The sequence below is a fragment of the Triticum urartu genome, chromosome 7A (genome assembly GCF_056163025.1).
Source record: "Triticum urartu cultivar PI428250 chromosome 7A, HENAU_Tu73, whole genome shotgun sequence".
Classification (NCBI taxonomy): domain Eukaryota; kingdom Viridiplantae; phylum Streptophyta; class Magnoliopsida; order Poales; family Poaceae; genus Triticum; species Triticum urartu.
Window position 1 is genome coordinate 34,625,936 of NC_141879.1, and position 19,198 is coordinate 34,645,133.

Consider the following 19,198-nt stretch of genomic DNA (forward strand, 5'->3'; position numbering starts at 1 on the left):
TCGTTGATCAATAGATGGTTACGGTTTCCTAACCATGGACATTGGATGTCGTTGATAACGGGATCACATCATTAGGAGAATGATGTGATGGACAAGACCCAATCCTAAGCCTAGCACAAGATTGTGTAGTTCGTTTGCTAAAGCTTTTCTAATGTCAAGTATCATTTCCTTAGACCATGAGATTGTGCAACTCCCGGATACCGTAGGAGTGCTTTGGGTGTGCCAAACGTCACAACGTAACTTGGTGGCTATAAAGGTACACTACAGGTATCTCCAAAAGTGTCTGTTGGGTTGGCACGAATCGAGACTGGGATTTGTCACTCCATGTAAACGGAGAGGTATCTCTGGGCCCACTCGGTAGGACATCATCATAATGTGCACAATGTGATCAAGGAGTTGATCACGGGATGATGTGTTACAGAACGAGTAAAGAGACTTGCCGGTAACGAGATTGAACAAGGTATCGGGATACCGACGATCGAATCTCGGGCAAGTATCATACCGATGGACAAAGGGAATTGTATACGGGATTGATTGAATCCTTGACATCTTGGTTCATCCGATGAGATCATCGTGGAACATGTGGGAGCCAACATGGGTATCCAGATCCCGCTGTTGGTTATTGACCGAGAGTTGTCTCGGTCATGTCTACATGGTTCCTGAACCCGTAGGGTCTACACACTTAAGGTTCGATGACGCTAGGGTTATAAAGGAAGTTTGTATGTGGTTACCGAATGTTGTTCGGAGTCCCGGATGAGATCCCGGATGTTATGACGAGTTCCGGAATGGTCCGGAGGTAAAGAATTATATATGGGAAGTCCTGTTTTGGTCGCCGGAAAAGTTTCGGGTTTTATCGGTAATGTACCTGGACCACCGGGAGGGTCCCGGTGGTCCACCAAGTGGGGCCACAAGCCCCGGAGGGCTGCATGGGCCAAGTGTGGGAGGGGACCAGCCCCAGGTGGGCTGGTGCACCCCCCCACAAGGGCCCAAGGTGCCTAGGGTTTGGGGAGGGGGCGCCTCCACCTAGCTTGGGGGGCAAGTTTCCCCCTCTCCCCCCCTTTGGCCGCCACCCTAGATGGGTTTGGGGCTGCCGCACCCCTTGGGGTGGAAACCCTAAAGGGGGTGCACCCCCTCCCTCTCCCCTATATATACTTGAGGACTTTGGGGCTGCCAACACATGAGTTTTGACCTCTCCATGGCGCAGCCCTGCCTCTCTCCCTCCTCCTCTCCCGCGGTGCTGGGCGAAGCCCTGCAGGATTGCCACGCTCCTCCACCACCACCACGCCGTCGTGCTGCTGCTGGACGGAGTCTTCCCCAACCTCTCCCTCTCCCCTTGCTGGATCAAGGCATGGGAGACGTCACCGGGCTGCACGTGTGTTGAACGCGGAGGTGCCGTCCGTTCGGCACTAGGATCTCCGGTGATTTGAATCATGACGAGTACGACTCCATCAACCCCGTTCACTTGAACGCTTCCTCTTAGCGATCTACAAGGGTATGTAGGTGCACTCTCCTTCCCCTCGTTGCTAGATTACTCCATAGATTGATCTTGGTGATGCGTAGAAAATTTTGAATTTCTGCTACGATCCCCAACACGGTGAAAATCTTCATGTTGATCGTATCCACTATACGACTCATGTTCGACCTTTCGGTCTTCCGTGTTCCGAGGCCATGTCTGTACATGCTAGGCTCGTCAAGTCAACCTAAGTGTTTCGCATGTGTAAATCTGGCTTACACCCGTTGTATGCGAACGTTAGAATCTATCACACCCGATCATCACGTGGTGCTTCGAAACAACGAACCTTCGCAACGGTGCACAGTTAGGGGGAACACTTTTCTTGAAATTTCAGCGAGGGATCATCTTATTTATGCTACCGTCGTTCTAAGCAAATAAGATGTAAACATGACAAACATCACATGCAAATCATAAAGTGACATGATATGGCCAATATCATCTTGCGCCTTTTGATCTCCATCTTCGAGGCGCGGCATGATCACATTCATCACCGGCATGACACCATGATCTCCATCATCATGATCTCCATCATCGTGTCTTCATGAAGTTGCCTCGCCAACTATTACTTCTACTACTATGGCTAACGGTTAGCAATAAAGTAAAGTAATTACATGGCGTTTTCATTGACATGCAGGTCATAAATAAATTAAGACAACTCCTATGGCTCCTGCCGGTTGTCATACTCATCGACATGCAAGTCGTGATTCCTATTACAAGAACATGATCAATCTCATACATCACATATATCATTCATCACATCCTTTTGGCCATATCACATCACATAGCATACCCTGCAAAAACAAGTTAGACGTAATTGTTGTTGCATGTTTTACGTGGCTGCTATGGGTTTCTAGCAAGAACGTTTCTTACCTACGCAAAACCACAACGGTGATATGCCAATTGCTATTTACCCTTCATAAGGACCCTTTTCATTGAATCCGATCCGACTAAAGTGGGAGAGACAGACACCCGCCAGCCACCTTATGCATCAAGTGCATGTCAGTTGGTGGAACCAGTCTCACGTAACCGTACATGTAAGGTCGCTCCGGGCCGCTTCATCCCACAATGCCGCCGGATCAAGATAAGACTAGTAATGGTAAGCAAATTGAACAAATCATCGCCCACAACTGCTTTGTGTTCTACTCGTGCATAGAATCTACGCATAGACCTAGCTCATGATGCAACTGTTAGGGAACGTAGCAGAATTTTCGAATTTTCTATGCATCACCAAGATCAATCTATGGAGTCATCTAGAAACGAGAGAGAGGGAGTGCATCTTCATACCCTTGAAGATCGCTAAGCGGAAGCATTCAAGAGAACGGGGTTGATGGAGTCGTACTCGTCGTGATCCAAATCACCGATGACCAAGCCCGAACGGACGACACCTCCGCGTTCAACACACGTACGGTTGGGAAGACGTCTCCTCCTTCTTGATCCAGCAAGGGGAGAGGAGAGGTTGATGGAGATCCAGCAGCACGACGGCGTGGTGGTGGAAGTAGCGGGATCTCGGCAGGGCTTCGCCAAGCACCAACGAGATGGAGAGGTGTCACGGAGGGAGAGGGAGGTGCTAAGGGCTTGGGTGCGGCTGCCCTCCCCCCCACTATATGTAGGACCCCTAGGGGGGCGCCGGACCTAGGAGATCCAACCTCCAAGGGAGAGCGGCGGCCAAGGGGGGGGGACTTGCCCCCCAAGTCAGGTGGGGCGCCCCCACCCCTAGGGTTTCCAACCCTAGGCGTAAGGGGAGGCCCATGGGGGGCGCACCAGCCCACCAGGGGCTGGTTCTCCTCCCACTTCAGCCCATGGGGCCCTCCGGGATAGGTGGCCCTACCCGGTGGACCCCCGGGACCCTTCCGGTGGTCCCGGTACAATACCGATTACCCCCGAAACTTTCCCGATGGCCGAAACTGGACTTCCTATATATAAATCTTCACCTCCGGACCATTCTGGAACTCCTCGTGACGTCTGGGATCTCATCCGGGACTCCGAACAACTTTCGGGTTACCGCATACTAATATCTCTACAACCCTAGCGTCACTGAACCTTAAGTGTGTAGACCCTACGGGTTCGGGAGACACGCAAACATGACCGAGATGACTCTCCGGTCAATAACCAACAGCGGGATCTGGATACCCATGTTGGCTCCCACATGTTCCATGATGATCTCATCGGATGAACCACGATGTCGAGGATTTAATCAATCCCGTATACAATTGCCTTTGTCTATCGGTACGATACTTGCCCGAGATTCGATCGTCGGTATCCCGATACCTCGTTCAATCTCGTTACCGGCAAGTCTCTTTACTCGTTCCGTAACACATCACCCCGTGATCAACTCCTTGGTCACATTGTGCTAGCCACCCAGTTACGTTGTGACGTTTGGTACATCCAAAGCATTCCTACGGTATCCGGGAGTTGCACAATCTCATGGTCTAAGGAAATGATACTTGACATTAGAAAAACTTTAGCATACGAACTACACGATCTTGTGCTAGGCTTAGGATTGGGTCTTGTCCATCACATCATTCTCCTAATGATGTGATTCCGTCATCAACGACATCCAATGTCCATGGTCAGGAAACCGTAACCATCTATTGATCAACGAGCTAGTCAACTAGAGGCTTACTAGGGACATGGTGTTGTCTATGTATCCACACATGTATCTGAGTTTCCTATCAATACAATTCTAGCATGGATAATAGACGATTATCATGAACAAGGAAATATAATAATAACTAATTTATTATTGCCTCTAGGGCATATTTCCAACAAGGATCCCAACCAAAACCACTCTTTTCTACAATAGTCTTGACAACATTAAGTTCCTTCTTCAGCCTTTGCTCTCTATCTTTCAGCTGTTGAACAGTGAAATTAGCTCCAGGAGGCCTCTCATTAAGGCGGTTTTTCATAGCTTGCCATCCTTCCTTGGTCCACCCATTTTGGCCACGGTACCTTCCCACATCTGCATACTCTTTCATCATTGACACAAAAAAACCAGTGCGACCATTACTCCATGTAGCTCTGTCCTCTTTTGGCCCTGCAAGCGTTCATTATAGTTAGATAAAGATTTACTGATAATTACAACAAGATAATAAGATGTGTCAGTAAACAAAAGATGATGTACCAACTCAACAGGAGTCTAGTTACATGCTCAGTAAAATGGACCATGTTTGCATGTAGGGTCAGATTTGTATACTACTATGCAAACTACACAGGCGCAAGAAACAGATCGATCAGCTGGCTTTCAATGGCTGGATTAATTTAAATAGGAGGTACATTATTTATCAAGAGCGTATGACAACTTCAGTTAATTAGTCAACTAGATTGAAGTAATACCATCGTAGGAGCAGTCAACTAGATTGAATTAATCTTAGGAGGGTGTTGCCATTATATGTCTATATACGTGCCTGTAGCTCCAGCCGGTCCTAAATTCTTTGTGTGTGTACGTGCGCCATTCATACCGAATCGGCTAGCTAGCTAGCATCTATAATCTGCTGCATCTATAACCTGAATCAAGGAGAAGCGTGCAAGATCACATGAAACTAATCAGTGCCGTGATCCCATCTGGCCGTATGATCTCTAATCTATATGCTAGCTCCTGCGGCAGTGTTACGGTCAGACTGGACAGATAATTTAAGAACGAAAATTGTAGGGCATAGACGAGCTCATACCTTTTTTCCGTGGTGGAGAGCTTGATTCGCTCATGGCGCTGCAGAGAAGAGACAAGACTCGCACGGGACGCCAGCTAGAAGAAAAACCTGAGAGACCTACTACTCGTAAATAGGATGAGATTGGCTATAACCAGAAGTTTACCATAACAGAAAGAGGGAAAATAGGATGGGATCGCAGCTGGGATTCTTATCTCGACATAGACGGCAACGTCATCGTGATCTCCCCGATGATTTCTCTCTGTTCTGTTTAAAAAAAAAAGAGGTCGGGACCTCTTTTCCGGATACTGCAAAAATACGTTGGTTTCTAGCATACCGTGGTTTACAATACTTTGGTTTTTTTTATGCCAAACGCAGCAAAGTATTCAAAACCTGGTCTTTTTCAGAAACCGCAGTATTCTCAGAAAACAATGAAAAAACTTTGCTGCCAAACGCAGCCTTATTCTAGTGTTTACATCAATGAAAACATGGTTTCAGTTTTGGCCTTTTACACGGTCTTAATTTTTTTGGCTGGGTCCAAGCTCATTAGTATGTAAGAGCTCAAACCGGCTAACCGCCGGGAGCGCCGAAACACAAACACCGTCGATGATGCGCTCTGGGACCGGTCGCAAGAACCAATTTGATGCCTTTCTTCATCGGCTTGCCCACCACCATGGTGACTGCCGTCGACGAAGGCGAGCATAGGGGATTCCTGCACACCAGGGAGGTCATCGAGCTTATTTCCGAGGACTCAGGCTTGATTCCGACCAGCAGCAGCGAACCAATCACCACCACCATGAGGTGCCCCTCGGGAAACCACCGCGCGCCGGCTCAGGCGCGCCGGCTGCAAGGTCCCGATCGGCATGACGCCAAACTCCGGCACGAGGCCAAACTCCACCAAGGAAACAGCTAGGCTACATCTACTATCTACAGCGGCGCTCCGAGCTCCTCCCCCATCTCCTCTCCGACCGGCGTCGCCGGCGGCGAAGATACGGGATCGGGCCGGGCCCGAGACACCTGCTCTGTCGCCTGTCTCAAACAGAACACAAGGGAAGAGAAGAAACGAGAAAGAGGACACGTCTCACATCACCACGTGCTGCATGATATGTACTTTCGGTTCTGTGCATCTAGTGATAATCCTGTGGTCAAATACAGTGATTTCTGATTTACATGGCAAAAAACACCCGTACGTGTACTCCAGTAGTCTAGTGTAGCCTATATTGTATTCTTTCAAGTTCAGGCCCTGGGCAATATGACAACATAAAACTTTTCACAGCCAGTTAAATTCGTGATAGAGGTTTGCTCCACAAACGATCGAGCATCCGACCAGCTCGTTTGGCGTATCGTGTTGCTTTGCGTGCCCCACGTAACCACATCTTTTTTTTCGAAAGTACGCCTAGGGGGACAAAATCCAATTGATCGGCAAATCGTTTGCTGTGATTCATGTTACACTCAACGAAATGTTATAGTACAGGAAATTGGTATTCAAAAGTTCAAAAATCAGACAAGATGAAGGCACATGCCTTTCATAAGATATTAGATAGATGACGTAAAGTACACAAGGATGGGCGTACGTCGAGGTAGCTAGGCCAATATAGAAGGACGTGACGCCCCTTCGACATCCTCTACTACCACCGACGTCGGCGGTGGCCGGGTTACGCCGGTGTGCGTGGCCAACGCCCAGACGAGGGTGACCAGCTCGCCGCCTAGCACCAGTGCCTCCTCCTGCCCCTTCACGTGCTCATCACGACCGGATGGCGCGATGTACACAAGGAGCTCCACCCAAAGGTCGGCCAGTAGTTCCCAAACGGGCCGTTCATCTCTCCGGCAATCTTCCATTAGTTTCCTCCCCAGCTTTGTTCCCTTGTGAACCACATTATGGATGTTGTCGGCCGGGCAGTCCGGCAAGGGCGCCCCCATCATCTTGTTGTACCGTTCCCTCTCGGGCGCGGTGTAGTAAGCCCACCAACCCCCGACGGCCACCTTGAGATCCCTCTTCATGTCCTCCAACACGCGCTCCGTGCCTTCACGGTCATCCGGTAGCAGCTCTGGGTGGATGACCACGAGGTAAGCACAGTACTTGGACAGCCTCGTGGCCACCAGCCTCGAAGAGGTCTCTGCTTTGTGCCGTCCTGGATACTCTATCTCCAAGATGGTGGTAGCAATGTGCCAGATGAGGATGACCTCGACCACGCTCTTACTCTCGCAGAAGCATGACAAGTCTGTATGCCGCCGCCAATGGTCTATCACGTACTGGCCGTTGCTAGGAGGGGCGGGGCTACCGTCATGGCCGTACGCCGCCAAGCGAAAGCGTTCCATTATGGAGCTCTTTGCTTGTCTTGGCAGGAAGGTGGTGGGCAGCGTCATGGAGAGCCAGCTAACCCTGAGCACGGAGAACTGCTTCAAGGTGATACGGCTGGGGTGGCTCAGCTTGTTACTGATCCAGGACATGCGGCGGAGAATACCACGGTAGGTCGTGCTGTCGCGCCAGCGTGGCCGTGCGGCGTAGTTGCACAGCAGCGACACCATGAACCAGTTAGAGAAGACGAAGACCATGTACTCGGACACTTGCTCGTAGACGAAGGCGATGAAGAGGAGGTAGGTGATGGAGATGTCGACGATGACGAAGAAGGCCGCCGGTGTGTGGAAGAAGTTCCTCCAGAGGCACTTGGTGAGCGTGAATATGCCGGAGGATATGGCGTAGTTGTCCCGCCCGATGCTGGCGATGGCCTCGGGCATGTCGCCGTCGCCGGCGAGGGCGACGGTCATGACGCAGAGGCCGAAGACCACGACGGGGAAGGTGATGTAGTTGATGACGAAGAAGTAGGGGCTGGCGAGCACCACCGGGTGGACGGAGTGGTAGTACTCGCTCAGGAAGCTGATCTCGTCCTTGAGCACCTGGAACAGTGCCACCCCAGGTTCGACTTCGAGGTCAGTGTGATCGTAGCTGCACAGGCCTTGGAAGATGAGGTCCCGGCAGTGGTCGGTTTCTTCCTTGGTGGCGGCCCGCAGGAGCTCGAACCTAGGCCGGAGTTGCTTGAAGAGCGCAAAGGAGAGGCACAGCCTTTTGAGCCTCTTGAGCCTCGGTTTCTTCTCTTGCTGCGGGAGTGCCCATATTTTCCCCACGGTGACGATGTGGTCACCGATGTGGTCGCCGTAGGTGGCGGTGAGCCGGTCGAGGTCGAGCTCGTAGCCATGCGAGCCGGGTTTCAGCATAAGATTTTCTTCTCCCATGACCACGTAGTTGCACATCTCCAACCTCTGCGACGGAGTGGGCGTCTGGACATGTGGCGGGCGTTTTACCATTTCAGCCATGTAGGAGGAGAGGAGGCGAGCATTCTTGCCATAGGCGAAAGAACGCTTCCCTATCTCGGTGAAGGCGACCCTCTGCACGAACTTGGCGGCGCAGAGCAGCCAGAGGATGCCGAACACCGCCACCCGGCCGGCTCCCTTGAGGTTGAAGAAGACGAGGTATCCAAGCCAAGCGACGGCGTTGGCGTTGGCGATGATGATAGAGTAGCCCTTCTGCATCGCCGCGGTGGTCGGGATGGCCTCCACGTTCTTGCGGAGGAGCTCCGCGAGAAGCATCCACGTGAGGATGAGCCGAGCCCGCACCGGGAGGTCCTCTTCGACCTTGCCGGCGCCGGCGGCATCGGGGGTGTTTTTGGCCTCGGAAAAGAGGTAGGACATGACGGGGAGGAAGAGGGAGACCGCGGAGGTGAGGATGAGGCGGGCGGTGGGGTTGAGGACGGCGCTGGTGTTGGAGATGCGGCTGAAGAGGTTGAGGTTGAAGAAGACGGCGGCGAGGACGAGCATGAAGACGGAGGTGGCCACCACGGAGGACTCGTTGCTCTTGTCGGAGTAGGAGGAGGTCAGGTTGGCGACGTAGGGTGCGATGTCGGTGTGACCCGGGCACATCAACACTTTACTACTATCGTTGAAGTACGCCATGGCCACGTACAGGTTTTAGGCCGTTAGCTAGCTACTTGACTTGAATTTCCGTGAGTGAATGGTCAGGGTGATTTTGCTCTATATATACGTACCCTGCCAGAAAAGACATAAACAAACCTGAGAAGAATAAGACAGGATCAGCATGGCGTGCATGGGAGGGTTTTGCACTCGTGACCACGTGAGTATTACTTGTACGTTGTGTTTTGATTTTCGTTCTTTAAGATATCATGGGAGGGTTTTGCATGGGAGGGTACTTGTGCGTTGTGTTTAACAAAACTATAGAGGACAATTACACTCGGACTTGGGAGTGCCCTTAGAGCATCTCCAATAAATGATGCAAATTTGAAGATGTAAAATTAGGTGTTTTATAATTTACATCATTAAAAAGTGCTTTTTACATCTCAAAAAAGAGCTAACTCCAATAGATGATGTATATTTGTGATGTAAAACTCTAACTCCAACAGATGATGTATTTGAAGATGTAAAACTAGTGCACTGTCGAAACTATCGAAACTGTCAAAGCTCGTGTGCTCCCGCTGCGGGTCGGGTCACACTCCTGCTGCAGCTCGCCGGGGCCGGCGGGGTTGGCCGGAATCGGCCGGAGGCGGAGAAGAATGGGTAGGGGAGGTCGAGAGGACGCCAAAGCGGTTGCGGCAGCACTGGGCGGCGCCGGAGCTGCCTATAATCGGCCGTCGACAGAAAGAGGATCGGGCAGGTGGCAGGCCGGCGAGGCAGGCGGCGGGAAACGGGGGGCGAAGTCGCGGCAGGCCCGCGGCCGCCGGAGAATCTTCGATTTGGCGGTGGCCGAAAGTGAATCGGCGGCTGCGGGTTGGCGAGGCAGGCGGCGGGGGATGGGGGGAGGGGAGTGCAGTCGCGGCGGGCCCAGCAGCCGTCGGGCGGGGGCGGCGGCATCGATTTGGTGTGGATTTCACCGGCGGCAGAGTCAGTCGGGTGGCGGCTAGTCGCGCGGAAGGAAAAGGAATGGCAATTGGGCAGTTGGCAGCCAGTCGCGTTTTTCATCTCTTCTTGTAGGTGTTGCTGCAAATTTGGACCACGAGATGTTGTAGTTTACATCTCCGGGGCGGAGATGTTTTTTTTTTTTTTTGCATCTAAACCATCTGTTGGAGATGTATTTTTGGGCCTCGAAGATGCAAAAAGTAGTTATTTTTGCATCTACATTTTCTACTGGGGATGCTCTTAGTGCATGGTTTAATTAATAACTAGAGAGTGTCGATCCCTTGCTTCCCACTTCTGAATTCCTTTTCTTTTAGATATATTAAAAATATCCAAAGAAAAAAAAGTTGTGTTGCTACTTCTCATTGTTTTAGTTGAAGTTTGTTCTGGTCATGATGTCTTCTGTTTTGTACTGATTTAATTAATAACTAATACAAAGGGAGGAATGTCGATCCCTTGCTTCCCACTCCTGAATTCCATTTCTTTTAGATATTAAAAATATCAAAAGAAAAAGTGGAGTTGTGTGTTCTTATTGTTTCTGTCGAAGTTTGTTCTAGTCCTCATGTCTTCGGTTTTCTACTGCCTAGAAGGAACATCCCTACCACGTGCCCCCTCCCCACCCACCCACCCACACACACACAGAAAGTAAAGTACATCAAAAGAGAAGAGTTGAGTGGGAAGTTCTAAGGATCTGTTCTCCTTGTTTCTTTCGTTTTCTATACTAGGATGCAGTACGTTCGTGCATTTTCCCATGCAGTCTTTATCCTTTTCCCCACCTAGCATAGTGGCATGCCCCTCGCAAATGCTAGGGCATCGTCTTTTTTTTAGTGTCTGAGAACTAAATTTATGGTTTCATGCTTATCCACATTATGTGATATGTAACAATACAGTTCTATAACAAACAACAATGGTTGTGCTAAATAAAATATCCAATGTGTAAGTATCATCTTTAATTTGTCGGCAATTGATTATTATGGCATTTTTGGAAGGGCCATATATGTCATTTACATGATATTTGATCGATACATAAATTTTAAATCTAGCTTCCAATGTTAGGCTGTAGTTTTCTGTGATATTTGATTAGTATGGACCCTAACATTTAGAAGTACACATGTTAACATTTAAATTCTAACTATTAATGTGCCCACTGCGTCGCAAGGGGAGACAAAATGTCCACCAAAGTTTTCATCAGCACAATACAACGACAAAGTTTTCCTCAGTGCAACACAATGACATCTTGATGGTGCCAGCAGCCTGCAGGTAGGCGCACACCAAGCTCTACAAAAAATGCGTGCATATCACCCATGCATTAATCGTGAAACGAGCCATAGCACCGCTGATAAGAAACACTTAGGTCCTAGGTTCCATGCAGGTCATCGAGGCTTATGTTATACTCTTCCTGTCTGATATTTATGCTGGCGGGCCACTTAGTGCTGTTCGGGTGCTCCAACCAAAAATAAGATACAATCTACTCTCATCTCGAAATAAAAATGAAAAAGAGTATTATATGTATATTAAAAAATGTACAATATATTTCTGTTCACTGACCTAAGCTACCATCTCTTGTTTCTGATCTCACACCCCTGAATTTTTGTTTCTCCCATGATTGCTAAATGATCCAATTAATGGGGATGTCCAAAGTCTACCTTTAATTTCTTAAAAAATGGCTTTAAATTCTAAGATCTGCATCCTCCTTTTTAAATATTTTTCGGTACGAATCCAGTTTTAGTGCTTATGACCAATTTAATTGGTCTCTCAAATCCCACAATCATAATACGCCCCCACATGAATGACCTATTTAATCAGGTGTCTCAAATCCCACAATCTCTGAATCCCATACGTATGTGCTTATTTGGCACATTCTCTTCCTTCGTTAACTTGTGCTTAGTGCTTCCCGAATCGGCTTACTGAATTTATGGTACCAAGGTACCAAAAGCTGGAGTTGGCTGGATGTGGGTGAGGTGGTATTATTTAATAGGAAGACCAAGCGTATATATGTACACTGCCTATCTAGCTCAGTTGGGCACCTCCCTGAGGCAGCATTTACTATTTACAATTTTTTAGGCCCAACGAATCTACGACGAACGAAGGATCCACCCCGAGCGATGGACAAATTGGGAGAATTCAGTGGCCCAGCATTTCATTAGCGTAGCACCACATACGCCATTTTTTCTTGATGCTTCCCATTGGAGGCAGAAGCTAAATGTGTATGCGGGTATCTCCATTGATCATAACCTGTGATCAGCAGCGGCGATTTGCCGTGACAGGGATGCCACACATATGGGTTCTTCGATTCTGACCATACATAGCTTAACATACCCTACTGTTTCTGGAGGCAATCGCTTGTAGAGAGGCTCTAAATCTGGGGAATGATCTTGGATTGAGTCATCCTTACATTGCCTCTGATTGTAAGGAAGTGGCCAATCACATGCATGAAGCTTCAGGATGTTTCGAAGGAACTATCGTTAGAGAGATTAAACAGCAGGAGAAATCTTTTACTTCATGTTCTTTTGTTTACGAATGTAGAGCTTCGAATTATGAGGCTCATAAGTTAGCTGGGCTAGGGGTTAACCTTCCTTCCCAAAGGCAGATTTGGTTGGAGCATCCCCATGATACCCTTGTAATTCCTGTAATGATTGACATTGATGAATAAAGCCTAGTTACCTTTGCTAAAAAAACATCAGCCATTTTTTTCTTTTTTTGTTTCCTTTTTCTTTTTTTCCTGTCTTTTTTGCCTTCTCTGTCCTTTTTTCTAGTTTGCCTTGTCTTTTTTATTTGTCATTTTTCCTTTTTTCTATTTATTTTTGTTTTTCCATATATTTTTTCAAAACATGTTTGTGTTTTAGAAAAATGTTCGTAAATATCAAAAAATGTTCCCTTTTCAAATTTTGTTCTAAAATTAAAAAAACGTTCTAGTACAGCTAGCGTCATTGCATTGGGTCTTGTAACTGTCCTAGTGGTTGCAGTAACTAATAAAAATGGAGGGGTGTCGATCCCTTTCTTCTCTCTCCTGCAATCTTTTATTTAAAAAATTAACATCAAAAGACAAAAGTTCAGTTGGGAGTGTTCTCATGGCTTTGTTGAAATTTGTTCTCCGCGTGCCTTTCCATTTCTACTGGCTAGAAGGTACATTCCTACGTGCCTACACACACTCTCTTTTCTTCTTTTCTCCAAAAGAAGAGCAAAGAATTTTCGCTTCAAAGTTAAGAACATCAAAAGACATGAGTTGAGTTGGGAGTACTCATGGGTTTGTTCCGTCCTGGTTCCTGTGTTATTTACTAGGGTGTACTACACTAGTACGTTTTCTAACACACCCGTATTGCGTTTACCCAAGATGAGGACTAAGAATCAATGCCCTTGGAGTATATTTATGGAAAAGGTTGCTTTATTTTGCATAAAACTAATTACTAAAGCAGAACAGCGTGCATCTATGTGCGGCGACCAATAGCTTTTGTGGTGATCACATTTGTTGGCCATGCGCACGTGTGGTGAGCAACTAACATGTGGAGTGACGTGCTAACATGTGGAGTGCCGTGCTAAGAAAGAGCACAGGTAGAAGATCGTTGTAATATAATGGTGGACTGATAGTAAGACCGACAGTAGCACAACCACAGAATAAATCATTGAAGATGGTTTGAGAAATTCCATCTACATTGTGAAATGTCCTCATCAAGGGTTGCTGAAATATCTGGGTTTTGAGAAATGGTTTGTTTAAAAAAAATGAGCGGCTGACACTTCAATCATGGAGAAACATGTTAACCTACCGAAAAAGGGTTCCCCCCCCGCTTCCACCGATCACACGATAAATGCTGGGGCGCACAACACATCAAGTCCGAAAGAGAAAGAAAGAAGAACAAAATGCCAACAACGGCAACTCGACAAAGCACAGATGATCTGCAACTGCTGCGCCATCTGGATTCGTCCCGCCGCACACCAAGGTTCCAAATCGCCGCGTACCAAGCAGAACCTCGAAGAAGGGATGCGACGTCGACGACACTGCTGCCTGGACATGTTCTAGGGTTTCCCCGGCACGTGGAGAGGAGTGGAGGATGGGTAACACCTACGCCCATCAGGAAGGAAAGGCGACACCCGCAGGCGACACCGCGTCGGCGCCGGAAGAACCGCCAGGGATTTCTCCCGCATCCCAACCACCACTATCCGCCTGATCCGAAGCCAACCAGCCAGACAGCCACCCACCAGCATACGCCACTACGGTCTTGAAGTCATCTATGTCGCCTCATTTAGACCGCCATCACGAGGCCTAAGGATGGAGAGAGGAGCGCCAGAAATTGGGAGGGGCATCACTTGAGCCGCGTCGAAGGGAACCACCTCCTCCACCATCGTGCGGGAGGCCTCTGCCTCCAGCATTGTCGCGGGTGCCAACCGGACGCGGCCGCAGTGGCACACCAGGCCACCCAGGCCCGGCCGGGCCCATCTCAGGCCCGCAAAGCCGCTGCCGCCCCGCTGCAGCAAGCCGGCGACGGCGCCGCCCCCACCCAGCTTTCCTACACCATTTTTAGTGAAGCACACAGCCAAGCAAACGAATTCTTTAAGCTTAACAACTTGGATTGATATTCACCATTCGGTTGCACCCTTTGCAGCCTTCCTATTTTGTTCCCTTATTCTCTTTTATTTATTTTTACCTTTTGTACATACTCTTATTAGGCAATAATATTTGCAGTACGGGCTTGCCTTATTGTTTTTGTTTCAAAAATAGAATGGAGCTACTACCCCATAAATACGACCCTGTGGCTGAGTAAGGGTTAACCTAATTGAACACATCGAACTTGGAAGGAAGGAGAGGTGCTGATGAAGACTTCAGGAGTGGGACAGATGTAGACGGCTGGTATGATTTAGATGGTTGAGAGGCCGACAATTATCGTTTGAATTTTAATCCAGAGAGCGCTCTAGGTTGTGCAAGGTAACAATAGGTTGCATAGGTGCATGTCCGGCATTGCACACAGCAAGAGTATTTTGTGATAATGTTTTTGTATTATAGGGGAAAGCAGCTGAATCATCTTGTCTTTTTGTTTTACTTGGAGATATGTGGCACCGCGAGCTGTTCTACTTTTAGGTTGGGGCGTGCCATCGTTGAGTCAGTGTTCATACATGAATGCACATCCAAGTAAAGATGAAATTGACAAAGTAAAACATAAACATAAACATCGAGCAGTTCAAGGAATCATCATCAAGTACATGTTAGTTGACACCAAATGTGCCACGCAGTAGCATGTAGCATGTATTTCACCATGGATTAGTTAATGCAAATCCACACGATAGTAAAAGAATTACCAAGACCATGAATGCTAATAACAATGCATATTCATTAAGATAGTTTGTTTTGCAACACCACAAGAAACAGAAAATGGAACAGCGACATCCCACAAGCTGAGCACTCGACCCACCACCACCCCACATGTTAATAACAATCATCTAATTAACCTGCTAGACACGATGCAAAGAGAGAGAAAAGAAGAAGCGCAAAGACATAATGCACCCATCGAAGTAGCAGCTAGTACGTGCATTGACATGTCAGGCATTACAGGCTATAGGAAAGCTAATATTCCGATCGCCGACGTAATCGACGGCGTCGCACACCACCCTGACGTCGTAAGGCCTCGTGTAGGCAGCCGGCCCGACCCTGTACTTCACCACGGCCAGCACCAGCACGCCGATCGCCGGAGCCCTGCCGGAGGGGCCTATGTCTAAGGCCGTGCCGAACAGGGTACCCGACTGGCTCATGCTCACCGTAGCCCCCGGCGGCTGCCAGTGCCAGGGCGGCGATGCGGGCCCGGCCCCCAGTTTGTACTCCGTGCCGTTGGACTTGAACTGCAGGTACACGATGACGCTGCTGTACTTCACCCCGGCGCGGTGGCTGGTGTTGTTGGCGGAGAGGGTGAGGTTCAGCTGCCTCGTCTTGCTTTTACGGTCGAGCTTGCCGGCGACGGCGCCAGTGACGGAGAAGACAATCCTCGCGGGTCTGAGGACCGCGGAGACGGCGATGACGACGGCGGTCACGGCAAGGGTTACCATGAGGGCGGCGAGGATATAGCGCTTAGTTCTCCATCCGCGAGGATGAACTGGGGCTTTCGCCATTGCTAGCTAGCTTCTCCACCTTGCGCTAGTGTTGGTTAGCTATGAGCATATTAGGAGTTATGACTGACAAGCTAGGCATAGATCGATATATCATATCCCCTCGGCCTCGGAGGGTAAAGCGATCGATATGGAGAATACATTTCTTTTTACATTTTGCTACAACTATCTTTGCAACAGGCAGAAGCGTGAGCTACAAGTAATAATCGCAAAAGTGCTCTAGCATGTTTTTACATGCCGAAAGCCCAAAATTCCTATGATCATATCTCGATATATGCAACTCTGAGTTGCCTTGTCACTTCAAGGTCTTTGGCCTGTGAAAATTCTAGATATTTGCACACGATTTCTATGATGTTACCGCTGGATCAAGGTCCTAATATTAGCATTCATAGTTAGACTTTTGTTCAAACGAGTACGAGTTAGCTAGACGCTCGTCTTTTTCTCAAGATATCTTCCATCTAAATACTAGTAATTAAGTACGCTCGAGGTAGCTTCCTCCGAGAGTCTAAGTACAACTTTCACTTTAGCTTTCACACATGTGGGCACGTTACGGTATGAATTGTAGACAAATCTATGGAAACGGAATATATAGCTCGACTCACAAGTTTAATTAGCTGCACCTGCACTGCATCACTAGCTAGCCAGGTTCGTACACAGGACTAGCCGTAGAGTGTGTTTTTAAAAATATAACCATTTTTTTGTAACCAATCTGCAAGAAAAGTAACATGTTTACTTTTAATTTTTGCACACATCGTAAATACTTATATTTTTGTGGCCAATATTTGCAGGCATATGCTTGGTAATTGACATCATGACTTTCTTCAGATTATTTGAGCTTTTCTTTTGAGGAATGGCCATCATGGCTATCTCTATTGAATTTAAACAAGCATTACATCATCCACGAGTCTGGAAATCAGATACCCCTGGGCCGTGGTTCATCCGTCTAACTAAAAGAAGACTTACTACAACAACCGTAATTAGCTATCACATCCGCCGTTTAAAAATGACCTTCCTAATCAACAAAGCCATATCCACACATTCCGCAATGATTGCTGCAGTAACATACTATAATCTTGTATGTCCAGTACAGTTGTCTACAACAATCAAATAATCGGACTCAACTTTCCCACGGGGAAACCTAAGGAGTTTGTGAATATCAGTCCATCACGCATAGCCATTTCCTTAGTTTTTTTTTACCATGAGTCATTTCCTTAGTAGTGACCACAACAGCAGCATATGGGATATATTTGAGCTTAGTAGACACAATTTTGTCTTTTTAAAAGTCGGGGGGGGGGGGGGGGGGGGGTGAGACTGGATATAGTAGGGTGTTTAGGTCAACCAAAGTAAAGTGGCCGAGGAAAAAATTAGCCAAAGCAAAGTAGTACTAGTTTACATGGATAAACGGAGTGTCGAATCTTAGGCAATCCTTTTCCTTTTCTGGAGATAGCTTGCACCTTGAGGTTGCTTCCATCCGACTCTAAATAACTGGCTAGTGCAAGTTTCACTTTAACATGTGTATACTATGTAGCAAGGCACCTGCTATCATATCAATATATATGCATCCATCCATCCATGGAATAGCTAGCAAGTCCGGCCGATTAAGCAATAGCCACTCTATGCACGACTACAAGAATACATCCAATCTCCAATTCATGGGTGATAGTAACGGCGACAGCAACGACGACGGCGAGGACACAAGAGTCCGGTGGTTGATCGATGTGGCCCGGTACACGGCGGCAGCCCTGGTGACCGCGGTCACCGTGGCGGTCATTGCCAGGGCTGTCACCGTGTCCCTCCGCTCTGAGCCGATCACCATCGAAGTCGCCAATTCGTCCGTCTCCGTGTCCGTGAAGGGCTTGCCGCCGGCACCGGTTACAGTGAGCATCTCTCTGAACCTGCTGTCGTACAACCCAAGCGGCCGCGTCGGCGTCCAGTATAGCAACGTCAACATGAGCCTCCTCGACAGGAGCGGCAAGGCGATCACCTGGTTGAGCGTTCCGAATGGCACCATCCACGGCATCGTGGTGGGGCCGACAACGGCGCGGCAGACGCTGGTGAGGGGGGACCTCGTGGTGCCGGATGAGGTACCCAGCGAGTTCGCCGAGAGGATGCGTCCTCGCAGCAGGAATGGGACGACGTCTGCAGGCCAGGAGATCAAAGAGGCTGCCGTGCACCTTCGTGGCATCCTCCAGACCCAGATCTCCGGGTTCACCTACAGTCACGGCGGCGTCACCGCGTTCCGCTGCTTTCCGGTCACCATCGGCGTCCCGCCGCTCCACCTGTCTGCAGGCGACGCGCCTTGCGATAAGGTGCCGCCCTAGCTAGCTGTGCCTCTGCACGTGTTGTGCAGTTGTGGTGATGAGTAAATTAGACGCCTCGTCATTTGAATGAAAGTAAGCTGTGAGATCGAAGTCAAGTGTGGTTTTGAATTATTATCAACCCGCCCGTCGCCACGGGCGACGAAACATGAAGAGAAACGCATTAAGTCATCTGAGTAATATTGCAGTTCACAACAAGTGTTTAACTTATTTGAGAATTACTAGCAAATATGCCCGTGCGTTACAACAGGTCATAAAAATTCTAGTAGTTCAACAACAATTCTCTCTCCCCTCTCCCTTGCCGCCACCAGAGGGTGCGGCCAGGCAAAGCTCGGCCCACGCCAGTGCTGGCAAGGTTCATTTCTCTTCACTCGGCAGTCGGCGACATGGGACGTGGCAGGGCGGCGTCCTTCTGCCGGTGGTGGGCGTTTGTCGGATCGGTCGGCCAGATTTCCTTGGCTGCTTGGGCAGAAGGTCTCAGTGGACGACGGTTGTGGCGTCAGGTGGTTCCCGGTGCCCCTTTCGTCAGATCTGAGGCGGACTATCATAGCATGCGGTTCTCTTCATCGGCTGCTCTAGATCTCCGGCGTCCGTGCTCGGAGGTGTTGGTGGCTGGCCTGGTTGGTGACGGGATGGAAGCTTGTCCAGGGAAACCTTCTGGCCGACAGCGGCGGTAGTAGTATCTATACTACTATATAGTGTACCAGTTTTGAAATTTTAAATCT

General features: G+C 48.7%; 2 protein-coding genes across 2 annotated transcripts; one reads left to right on the forward strand and one right to left on the reverse strand.

Moving 5' to 3' along the window:
• Positions 1-6,572: 6,572 nt before the first annotated feature.
• On the reverse strand, positions 6,573-9,154 carry LOC125521842 (uncharacterized). The gene has a single exon (XM_048686903.2). The coding sequence runs from the start codon at positions 9,106-9,108 to the stop codon at positions 6,742-6,744; it is 2,367 nt and encodes a 788-aa protein (XP_048542860.2). The 5' UTR covers positions 9,109-9,154; the 3' UTR covers positions 6,573-6,741.
• An 8,528-nt stretch (positions 9,155-17,682) lies between these two features.
• On the forward strand, positions 17,683-18,646 carry LOC125523334 (uncharacterized). The gene has a single exon (XM_048688382.2). The coding sequence runs from the start codon at positions 17,712-17,714 to the stop codon at positions 18,474-18,476; it is 765 nt and encodes a 254-aa protein (XP_048544339.1). The 5' UTR covers positions 17,683-17,711; the 3' UTR covers positions 18,477-18,646.
• Positions 18,647-19,198: the final 552 nt, after the last annotated feature.